General features: G+C 41.0%; 1 protein-coding gene across 12 annotated transcripts in view; it reads right to left on the minus strand.

The window, feature by feature from the left end:
- Positions 1 to 12,053, minus strand: part of FBRSL1 (fibrosin like 1) — an 843,044-nt gene that overhangs the window by 18,279 nt on the left and 812,712 nt on the right. For 10 of the 12 annotated variants that reach the window (XM_060785676.2, XM_060785678.2, XM_060785683.2 and 7 more), the window contains exons 9-12: positions 11,189 to 11,356; positions 8,537 to 8,697; positions 5,656 to 5,706; positions 2,430 to 2,525 (exon numbers count right to left, since the gene is read on the minus strand). In XM_060785676.2, coding sequence (XP_060641659.2) covers positions 2,430 to 2,525; positions 5,656 to 5,706; positions 8,537 to 8,697; positions 11,189 to 11,356 — 476 coding nt within the window. The remainder of the gene's footprint in view (positions 1 to 2,429; positions 2,526 to 5,655; positions 5,707 to 8,536; positions 8,698 to 11,188; positions 11,357 to 12,053) is intronic. The other 2 variants (XM_060785686.2, XM_060785688.2) reach the window with 1 other exon arrangement.

Genomic DNA, 12,053 nt, shown 5'->3' on the forward strand with positions numbered 1-12,053 from the left:
CATGAATTAGGGGTTTTACTAGATCGCAAGCTACTAAACAATGTGATGCACCAGCCAAAAAAAGCCAATACAATTCTGGACTGCATCAACAAGATCCAGGTCATGGGAGGCAGTAGTGCTGCTCCATTCTGCTTTAGTCAGACCTGTCCTGGAAGACTCTGTGTAATTCTAGGCAGTACAGTTCAATAAGGATATTAACAAGCTGAGACCTGTCCAGTGAAAGGCAACTGAGATGATCACAGCACTGGAAAACAAGCTTATGAGAAATGACTGGGAGATGGTGAGTATGTGTAGCTTGGAGAAGAGACTAGAAGAAGATGGGAGGAAGCTTGTTTTCTGGGCTCCAGAGACTAGAATGAACCAATGGAGTCAAACAACAAGAAAAGATTATACCTAAAGACTGCAAAGAACCTCTTAATGTTCAACAGTGGAATGAACTGCCTCAAAGGGTGGTGGACTCTCCTTCAGAGGTCTTTAAACAGAGGTTGGATGGGCATCTTTCAGGAATCCTTTGGCTGTGTGTGGTAGCGCGTTGAACATCAGAGGTGACAAGAAAACAAATGTGTACCTGCACTTTTATGTAGTATGTTTGGAACCCACTCAACAGACCAAAATACCAAGGATTCCTTTTTCCTGGCAGTTATTGTCTAGATTAAACAGGACAACCCTTTGGTTTCACATCTGCGTGCCATGATGACGTGACTTGCCTATTGTTTTGATTTGCTGGAGGGGATGGCAAGCAATCAGTCTATTCCTTCCCATTGTACTTAACCAGTTGTCTTCCAGGATCAGTGCAGAAAGTTTAGTGAATTCTTTAACCAGACATTGAACTGATGACGCAGGTCAAACTACTGTCAGATTTCAAACAGGGAGACTTTAAGGAGCAATCTATGAATGTACTCTGTAGTTATAGGGTAGTTTTAAAAATCAAAAGAAAAAAAATAGAGGAGGAGGAGGGGAGAAATCCAGATTTGTATGTGCCGAGGGAAATAACCCTGTAAGCAGAAGAGCTGTCAGGCTGCTTTTGCAAACTGATGGGCAGGGAGGCAAAAATAACAGCTATGATGCATTTTAAGGTCACATCACATCAATACCGTGAATGATAGAGTGCCCTTTGGTCCCTCTGTCCCTCTGAAGACAGAGGGAAATGCATCCTTTGGCAAAGTAAATTGAATACTTTTGACCTTTTCAAGTTCTTAGCTCATGAGAAATGGCCTTTGGGAAAGTAGCTAAGAAGTCTGCAGTCAGGTTGGATTCATGTGGTGGGGATTTACATATGAGGCCTCAGGGAAGTGACATGAGAAGTGGGGAGGGAAATGAAAACAAACTCTCTGCTTCATGGAGCAAGAAGGACAGAATTCATTAAGCCATGGCCAGCCACCGAATATGTGTGTCATGATGATCTAGGGCTTAAGGAAGCAGCCACTGGGGAGGAAGAGGAAAGTTTGGAAAGAAAAAGGTTAGGATGATTTGTGTGGGCTTCTGCCTTGTTCTGAAGGCTTTGGTGTTACCATTTTTCCTGGGAGAGGACTCGTTTGTTGCAGAAAGTTACAGAGAATTTAAGTGTGTCCATATGCTCCCATTTGAGCCAAAGACAGAAACACTGTGCTGTTGGGGGGTGGGGGGATTAGGTAGTTTCTGTCAAAAAAGGCATGCACACACATTCTACATTGGGTACTTAGTTATGTCTATATGACCAAGTTTCCCATCCCACCCTGAGCCCACCTTAAGAGGGCTTAGGCAAAGGAGGCCTGATCAGTTGGCGACTGAGGGGTAAGGAGGACCACATTGCCAACCCCCTCCCACCAGCAAGTGAGACTACAACAAGGACTAGCATGAGGGGCCCTGTGTCAGATTGTTCAGCTTCACTTCCTGGCAGGAGGGAGAGAGTTATTTCACCTAATCTGGTCCATCGCTATTAAGATGGACAGTGGGAGGACATTTACATAGTTTTACAGCAAGACTATATAGTCTTACTGAATACACAGCAGCTATGGATCCATACATCTAGGTAACTGAATGCCAGTACTATATACTAAACACTGAATGATTATTAGAAAGAACATATTTTGGCAAACATTCAATTAGTTCCTACTAAAGTACAGCTATTGAAAGAGTGGAATTTACACCTTTTGTTATCCAACAGTTGGGACTAATCAAAAGGATTCAGGTGACTATATCCTGAAATTCTGTCTCTTCTTCTTGGCAGTATTTATAGCCTGTAGATAACTGCAAACTAACCCTACACCAGGCCAACCTTAAAGAGGATTTGGCTGAGTCAGTTCCTTCTTGCAGAATAATATTGCTTGACATATCTGAAGCCACGACACAAAGTTTCAGATGAAGTGTTTCATATGTGTGCAGACGCATAACATCCAAACTCTGCAGTGACACATTCTAATCAAGGTGAATTCATAATAAAATTGTACCTTCGGCTGAAAGGCTCCCTGAAGTGACCCAAAGGGACCCGAATGTGGAAGCATAGGTGGCATTCCAGGCATTGCTGGAGGGTAGCTTGGGAAGTACTAGGAGACAAAAAGGGGAGGGGGAAATGTACTTATATCTTATATTAAGAATACATAACAATTGAGGGGAATGCAGTTGGTCCAATTCATAAAAACTTTTTAAAACACCTCAGATTCCAATGCCAACTTCAAGAATTCTGTTTTGGGAAAAACCAAAATGAAAGGACCCCTAAAGCCTTGCTAAAGACTGATATAGCATCATTCTTTGGAATCAATTGTATTTTCTATTAGAGTTGCATCACGTGATGGCCAAGCATCACACGAGAAAAGCAAATGAGTTTCTGTTATTACGATGAGAGAATCAAACAAAATTGGCCTATTTGTCCAGCACAGGCCACTCTCTCAGGCAATGGAACCAGATCGACTCAGTTGCCTTCCGAACTATCTAGCCTGAACAGCTAGAAATTTGATGGTTCCACAAAAGGATGCTGAGATGCTCAGATGGCATTTGTGACTCCTGTTCAAGTTCTAAAATTGCACAGCCTCTTTAATGAGTCTAATTATATAGCAGCAACTTTTCTATCATGCTTCTAAGCTACCAATGCCATTCTGCCTAGCCTATCTGTTATCCATCAATAAAGTATCATTTTAGTCTACACTCAGGCTCTGCCTATCTTCATGATCGCATCTCCCCCTATGAACTGACATGGACTCTAAGATCTGCTGGGGAGGCCCTCCTCTCGCTCCCACCACTTGTCACAAGTGGGGCAAGGGAGAGGGCCTTATCAGTGGTGGCCCCCCGACTTTGGAACTCCCTCCCAGGGATATTAGGCAAGCCCAAAACAATCTATGCGTAATGTCAAAGTGTATTATCAAAAGATCATATAGTATTCCATTTACCAAAATCCCCAGAACATAGCTCAATTCAGTGGTACACAGAAATCAAAAGGAGCAGCCGCTCTCAAATATAACAGTTCTAGGTCTGGATAAGGATTCCACTGTATATAGGCTTCAGGGATACATTCAATAAGAAAAGTCATATAAACAAAGTAAGTATTGAGTCATAAGGCTATATGTAAGCTGAAGACAATAAGGAGGATGAAGCGCCACTCTCAAAACAATCTTCATGGAAAAGATCCAACTAAAGTCCAGTGAAAATGGAGCACTGCTTCTTAAAATAAGTCTTCAAAGGAAAAGTCCCAATGGCATTCAACAGGGGTGCCCAGGTATTTTTGTACCCTGTTTCGGGGAAAGCAATCCCCTTCCTCGGGAGTTGATAAAGTCAGCAACTCTAGACTCTTATATCATGCCAGATAGCTTATACAAAAAGTGACTCTGCTTGAAGTATGAATTTACTTCAAGCAGAGTCCTTATTGTCTTCAGCTTACATATAGCCTCATGACTCAATACTTACTTTGTTTATATGACTTTTCTTATTGAATGTATCCCTGAAGCCTATATACAGTGGAATCCTTATCCAGACCTAGAACTGTTATGTTTGAGAGCGGCTGCTCCTTTTGATTTCTGTGTACCACTGAATTGAGCTATGTTCTGGGGATTTTGGTAAATGGAATACTATATGATCTTTTGATAATACACTTTGACATTACGCATAGATTGTTTTGTGCTTGTGCTGATATCTTACAAGTACTCTGGGATATTGTGTAATATTAGGCAAGCCCCCACACTGTCCTCCTTTCGTAGGGACTTGAAAACCTAGATGTTCCAGCAAGTTTTCAAAAATGATTAGTCCTTAGGCCCAATTCCCAGGTAATCAGAAAGTATTTTGTTCTGCACTCCATCTGCTTCCCCGGCACTACGATTTGCTATTTGCACTATCCCATGCCCAGCCCTTTCTATAGTTGGCCCACGTCCATTTAGTAATGCTGCCTTTGTTGAACCTCTACTGATGGAGCTACAATGAAATGGGTTTTTAATATTTTTATCCTTAATGTGTTTTAGCAGAATTTTTGTATTTATGATGTTTTATTTTGTCTATTAAATTTAATTACATTGTGTTATATTGTCGAATGTATTTATTTTGATGTAATTGTAAGTATGGTTTCTTTCTGGCAATTGAATGTTCGCCTTAAAAGTTGGAAACTGCCCTCAGTCCCTCTGGGGAGATAGGGTGATTGATATACAAATAAAGTTTATTATTATTATATAATCCAGTTCAAAGCAGATAATCTGGGATCAGAAACTGAATTATATGACAGTGCAGAAGGAGCCAAGGTCACAACAAATGAGATCTCTTTATATGACCTGGTTGAGTTGCTGGTCTTCAAAAATGAGTTTTGACATGCTTTCCTATGGAAAAGAATGCTTATTTGTGCTAGATTTTTCTAGAAACAATAGGGCTATCCCATAATGGAGCCCATTTGATATAAATGAAACAGTTTCATTTTTATCGGGAGGCAGGAAATTAGCCATTGCTATCGTTCTTAATTCTGCTTTTTACTAGCCCCCTGCAAAACATGCCATTTTGGTAAGTGTGAAAGCAAATTGCTTAGCATCTTTCATCTTTATCTGCCTCCCAGTTCCAAGATAATTATCATAGTTGCCAACCATGAAGTCCACTATTATCAGTGCACACTTTTAATTTTCCACAGTCTGCGGTCCCAGAATGCTACTTCTGACACAGCAATTGATAAAAAGCAAGAGTGAGAGAACAGTAAATGTACCAGGAGAAAGGCACCACTAGAGTAATACCAAACTGGTTTCAATTCTGCTATTTGCTTCTGTAGTTCTACAATGACTGATGCATTTAATTTAAATACTTGAAACCACCTTTCAATGTCAGGATTTTTTCCCACTGTCACTGGGATATGCCTAATAATTAGATCTCCTCTGCATTTGACTGTATTCACTACACATTTTCTTCCACTTGTGCTCTACATGCTCTCTGATTAGGATAGCCTTCAATGTATTATATCCCAACACTCCCATTTGAAGAGCCGCCGAAACCCTTAGTCTGGAGTGGTTCCCAGCTTAAGAGGTAGGTTTTTGGAGAGTGGCTATTTATTAGTCTAGTATCTCAAATTTCTGGTTAATGTTGAAGAAGAGATTCTTTAAAAAAAAAATCAAAGATCAAACAAAGACCTACAACTTTCAGCAACAGAAAATCTACAAGGACTATAAAAACTGAAAGATTCTGCCTTTAAAACCCAGAACTCCCAAAAGCACTTACGTTAGAATGTCGAAAATAAGGGTTATCAAGTTTGGGACCATACTTGTCAAACTGGAAGAAAAAGAAAAAGGAAGACAACAGTGAATTGGCTTTTCTTCAACAGTGGAATGCAGTCAAAGAATGTTCTTATAGCAGAGGTTCTTGTGTAGCTATTTCTTTGCTTAAAAACTAGCCATGTGTTTTCTACACATCATTGCCCACTTAAAGCTAAAGAACTGCATCACGAACCAGCAAGTTCAAGCAACTGACCCAAATCTTCTCTACCCCACAAGCCTTTCCTTAAGAAGCTATCCAACACCCCAATTGCATTCAAGCTTTAAGTAGTATGAGTTTGAATAAAACACCTTGCTTCCTTTCTTGTCATCAGGTCATTCATTCTTCATTAATCTTAACATATTTTTTTTGCAATTTATCTTTGGAGCGACCCTGTAGGACAAGCCACTATTATTTCCATTTCAAATTTTCAAGAGGTGTTGGTGTGATTTGCACTAGGGCCTTCTAGTGAATCTGTTACTGAACTGAATACAGGCCAAGAAAGGTTTTCCATGCAATTTCTCTGACTGGAATGCTTTATAACGCAAATCTTCTTTTGTCAGCAGACTCCCCATCTCATACTTATTACATAATCCCAGCTCAATGCCGCTCGTTCTTTGAGAAAGAGACATAACAAAGACCAGGGGAGGTTGCGACCAAAGATGCATCACCCCATATTCTCTGCCCTGGTATTTCAGGCCCTTGTGAGGCATTTCAGAACACTGTTCCTCTGACCTGCTATTCTTACCATGCCCTTTGAAGAATGTATGCATTCCTGCTTTAAGCAAGATGTGTTGGAGACGTGTTGGAAGCGGCCATGAGGTGGTGTGCGGTGACCCCTTTGAAATGCCACTCATCCAGCGAGCCAGCTGCTGTTGCACGCTCGTCTCCATACAGGAGAGCAGATTTGCAATTGTGTTAATTACAGTTATTACTGGAGTCATGTACCCTCCAGTGTAAATACCATAAATTACTAAAACATATGCAGCTGGCAGTTTCAACACTACCCCGTTTTGGCATTAGGATTAATAAACTCATTTAGTGGAATATAAAAAGATGGGAGCTCAAACACAACAAAAGAGGATGCCGCCAAGCAGTTGTCACTCTGTGGCTTGTTGCGAGGAGGGTGTGGGCGGGTGGGGAATTGAGGTTTTTCAGGAAGATCAGATAGCAAGGTTTTTAAAACAATTTGCCAAGCCTTCCCAAAACATTTCCAAGGCTGCCTTTCACAGAAGAGGAAAAATGAGAAGGAGGTATTTCCACCTGGTTGAAACACCTGGGGCAGCCAAAATTGCTCTCATTGTTCTACTCTTAAGCGGATTAGAAACCAACAGTGTCACTATGTCATCAATGACAGTGGGAAAGAAGAGCAAGATATGTCATTTTCCATGTCATTTCCCTTAAAACAAAGACTTTGCCAAATAAAAAAAGGAAAGCGTACTTTCTAAGAAATGGGGTAAAGGTTCAATCCTGCTTTATAAATACATTGAAACAGACATTGCTTTTCATGGAAAAGGTACAGAGAACAATTCAAAACAGGTAACCTTTTAATGTACAACAGCATCACTGGAAAAGTCAGAAACCAAATAGGATCTTTGTAAAACCTGAAAAAGGAGGCGTAGAAAAATCTAGTGGTGTTGCACTTTGTAGGATATTGAAACTCATAAGGTTTTATGATATCATCAAGCAATTTGTTGTTGGGCCAGCAAATGACTGACTATGAAGGACATCGACAGACAAATTATCTTTTCTGAGATGCAGCTATATATTGTACATTGGAAATTTCTAATGTCTTTGTAATTTCTGCCTTGTATATAAGGTGACACAGCACACAATCAGCATTTACCATCTACCTTGTTCTGTTTGCTCTCCAGTTTGTTTTTAGTAACACAATTGTGGAGTTTGTTTCCAAAAGGTACTAAACCTATCTGAACAAATTTTCCAGGAATTGACCAAAAAATGTGCCGAGGATGTGCTTTCTTTTGCTATAAAATGCCATCTTCCAAACCCTGTACCGAAGTAATTTGACACCTTTTCATCATTTTGATTTGTGCATAATATTCTACGCCTAGCCAACAATGTGTCACCATACATAATTTTTCACTTGGGGGGGGGGGGGTTGTACCTTTTAGGGGAAAAGAACTCTAACTGCATCTGCTCAGTGACAGATGTACATTTTGGATAGAGCTCTTCTAATGTAACTTTAAAAAAAATCAAAACAACTATATATGTCCGTAACCATGTGAGATGTATATAATCATGCAAGGATGATCTTTTTTCAGTTCACATATCTGAAGATGTGAACGAGGGAGGAAAAGAAGGGATTTGCTTGACCAATCCATGTCACATGTTATGAAGGACCTAAAATGGAAGTGGATCTCGGGAAAAGTTGAAAAGCCTTGCAAAAAAAAGTAGTAGGCAGTAACATACAAACACTGGTACTGTGTTACAAAGGTTGCTAATACTTCCAATCATTAAAATAATTGTGTCATTAGAATGGAAAGTGAAAGGAAGAGGAAATCTTGGGGGGCCAAGAGTTGGTCCTGGCAAGGTTTGGGGCCATTTGTTTCTCTTTATCTTCACATCCAGGGAAGGGGTACGCACTATGGGACACACAAAGAGGGGCCTCTGGGGCGCCAATGGGTGTGGGGTGGGTGTTGATGTTGGTGGTGCCAAGAGAGGCCACTCCCTGGTCCAAACTCTGGACCCAACCACCGATGGTTCAGCTCTTGCCTGAGCAGCGCATGATCTAGAAGGGGAAGGGGAGAGAAAGGGGGGAAGAGACACAAGGGCCCAAGGGCCTGTAAGTTTCACCAAGACATAACAGTAAACGAATCGAGATAGTCACCTGGCATTCCCTGTTTCTGCAGGTCATGCTGTGGTGGTTTTCTACGTGAGGACTCATTGGTGGAGGTAAGAGAGATGCCTGTGACAAAGTACCAATCAGAATCCCCGAATGAGGCTGGCAATACATGATTGGTTGGTTGAATGATATCAACAGGCTGGTATCTAAAGACAAGAGAGAACACCATGAGCCATCACAGCAGAAAACATATGGGGGCATTAGCAAACCCCTCTCCCCCCTGCCATCCCAACCAGGCTCACCTCCCAGCCCAAGAAACACAGAGGATAGGATTATGGTATTGCTTTCAAATGACATTTGGCAAAAGGTTTGGTAAAAATAGCTCAACAACTATTCCATCCTTTTTTTTCACCCCACCATGATATCTGCATGTACATTAAGAGATATTTAATAAACAACGTTTTCCTCCCAGGTTCACTGCCACCTGTGAAGCACAGTTCCCCGAACACCTATATTTCCAAAAAGCAACTACAAATGTAAATAAGGACCCTCAGAACATTGTCTGTTTATATGTCTTTGTTTCACTTCCACCCTACCCTTCAAAAGCTTCCAGGGCACCTTGCCAAAAGTTACAAATTACAAAACAAGCACACTGAAATGCTGTTCCAGGTTATGTGCAAAAGTTTTAATAGTCTTCATAGTCATGAAGTTGAAAACCAAATTACTCTGGAAGCATACTGTTAAACATGTAACTGGTGAAACTTGAAACCAAGCTTAAAAGCAATGCAAGGGCTTTTGCTTGCTTAAGTAAGTATGCTTTCATCCTGCTGTGGCCTTTTTCACTTCCTCCAAACTGCAGGCTGCCTGCACCTGGGGGATGGCGGTGTGCTCCTTGCGGAAAGGTAACCCTTTACCAGTTCGTTGTAAATATATCAGAAGCAATTTGGAGATTCTCAATTCACAGTAACAATTAGAGATGTTAAGGGCAGTTAATGGCCTAGCTTTTGCTTCCAAAGAATCCTGAAGGAGAAGTTGGATTTATCTAAATAATAAAAGAAATTGCAACGGAATAATTAAAAGCTATTGCTTACGGCTGGAGGACCATCTTTAATGTTTTTTTATTATTCACATCTAGTACTTTGGAGGTAAAAGCCCAAATACAAACAGCCATATGTGTGTATATATTTTTTATCTATCTGCTGCTGTGTAGAATGAGCCACAGGTCGTATTGATAAATAAAGGAAGGTATAACTATACTAAGCTTTTGGAAAGAAATTCATTCTCTCCTCTTCTCTGACACTTCCCTCTTATTCCTTTACCAACACTTTCCGCTCCTATTCTCTCAGTGTAATAGGAACAATTGCCATAGAGCTCAGGCTCTTCCTAGAAAAGAAGCACTCATTCTGCAAAGCGGTGAGAAGAGACTCCCTAGGAAGGGGGTACAGAAGACATTTTCACAAGCAATGCAGAAATTAGGGGTTAGTCTTTTTTTTTTTTACTGCCGCATTGCTTTTTAAATGTCTCTTCTATGAAAAGAGGAATCAAAACTTGGTTGTTATACTAAGGAGACACAGCTCATACATTTCTATTACTAGTATAGCATTACAACCTTTGTATTCATGACACCTTTTGGCTCGGCTTTTTTCTCTTCTTCTGAAAAGCGAATCTGACACAACAAATATTTTATGGCTCAGAGAAATTTCATTTCCTATTAAAATAATTTGCAGGATGAGATTTGCATGCGTCCAAGCAAGGCAAAAGACACATAGCAGGCAATGTAGATGCTGTTGGAGCAGAGGTTACTGCTAAGTAAGAAAAAATAATGGTTCATCCATAAGGCAGAAATAATCACATATGCTTTGTATTAAATATCAAGGGTCAAAGTAGATGTGATGGCAGCAAAACTAGTTCATCAACACCCAAATCAGCAAAGGCAGGCATTCGTCTAGCCCCACCCAAGCCTGGTGACCCCCGGAAATGCGGAACCACATGCTAGCTGTGAATGATGGGAATGGTAGTCCCACACATCTGGAGCATACCAGGTTTGGGAACACTCCCTTGAACCACTCTCTGCCCCCCAGTTCACTTCTAGAGCTCAGCTGAGGTTGAAAAGTGTCATCGGGGAAACGAAAGTACAAAGCACCAAGAGGGATCATGTAGCCCCATCCCCAAGTTTTGGGTGTTTTTACGTACAATATTTTATACTATACCACTTTCCAGGTTTCAGAAAAAAGGCAAAAGTATATATTGTGCTTTATATGTGACTCTAGTCGCATATAAGTTTGACTCTAGTGACTGATGGCAGTGGTGATGATGGTAATGAGAGTGAAGATGAGGATGACAGAATAGTAATACTAAGAAGAACAATATAGAACATTTATATAAAAAATGCGGGTGGGGTGGGGGAATCTGCCCTGTCTTAAGCACCTGGATATTTCTGTCAGTAACAAGATAATCCACTTGGTGTTTTCTTGGGGGAGGGATGGAGGAGGTAAAGAGCAATGGATTTAAAAGTTGGCAGCTGCAAAGTGATTCAGTATCTGGTTTCTTTAAAAGACGTGAAGCCACCCTGATGGATTTGCAGCTGACTCCAGACTTCAGTATGACATTGCAGCGTCATCTTTATCAGCAAAGAGAACAAAAAGTGAGTGTCTAGGGGGCACAAAATAGCAGCAACTGCAGTGGCAAAGCACTTACGCAGAGAGACTGTAACAGGGACGCAAGATGGCAGGCAGGCCGAACTAGTTTCCATCTCGTATTGGCTGCGATGCGTTGGGGCTGGCACACAAGCAGGTGCGGAGATGTGCACTGAGTGGGCTAGTGCAGTCAGGGACTGCCTTCCTGTTTGCCATGAAGGGGAGTAGTCTGTATTCACAACAAGGATTCTCCATTAAATTATAGAACTGTCATGGTGTGTGCATCAGGGTCCCAGAGAGCTCTGGCTTGTGGCCATTGGGTGAACATGAGAGGCCATTCGTATGTTGAGTGGACAGTAACAATAGTTAACTTACACAATTTAGTGTTTAAAATAGGGAGTGGGCTAACAGTATAGCGGTCTAGTCCAGTATAATTTATTTTGAGTGGGAGCAGCTTTCCAGGTCTCAGGCAGAGAACATTCCTATCACTTGTTACCCAGAACTCCGGATTCAGAGAAAGAGCTGCAGCTCAGTGCTAGAGCGCATGTCTTGGATCCTTTTAAACAGTAATCCCAACAATCAAACATATGCATGAACAATAGGAACTCTACCACTGAGATGTGGTCTCTCCCCCAAATATGCTGCCTTGCAGTAATCCTTGTCACAGCTTTCAGTGTGCTTCATGCTGTCAATGGGTTGAAGGCTTAGATATAGAGGCATGCCTAACACAGAGGTGACATTCTATGACTATTGTATTTAAATATTGGTTCCATGTATTTTAATATGTATATTTTATAGAAATGTGTTTGTATGCATTCCATAAAGTGTTATCGAATGTATCGTGATGTCTTTTGACTATGTTGTGCCCTGCCCTGAGCTGTGAGGAGATGTGGGTAAGAAATAAAGTTGTTGTTTGTTGTTGTTGT

Source organism: Anolis sagrei, chromosome X, assembly GCF_037176765.1.
Source record: "Anolis sagrei isolate rAnoSag1 chromosome X, rAnoSag1.mat, whole genome shotgun sequence".
Lineage (NCBI taxonomy): Eukaryota > Metazoa > Chordata > Lepidosauria > Squamata > Dactyloidae > Anolis > Anolis sagrei.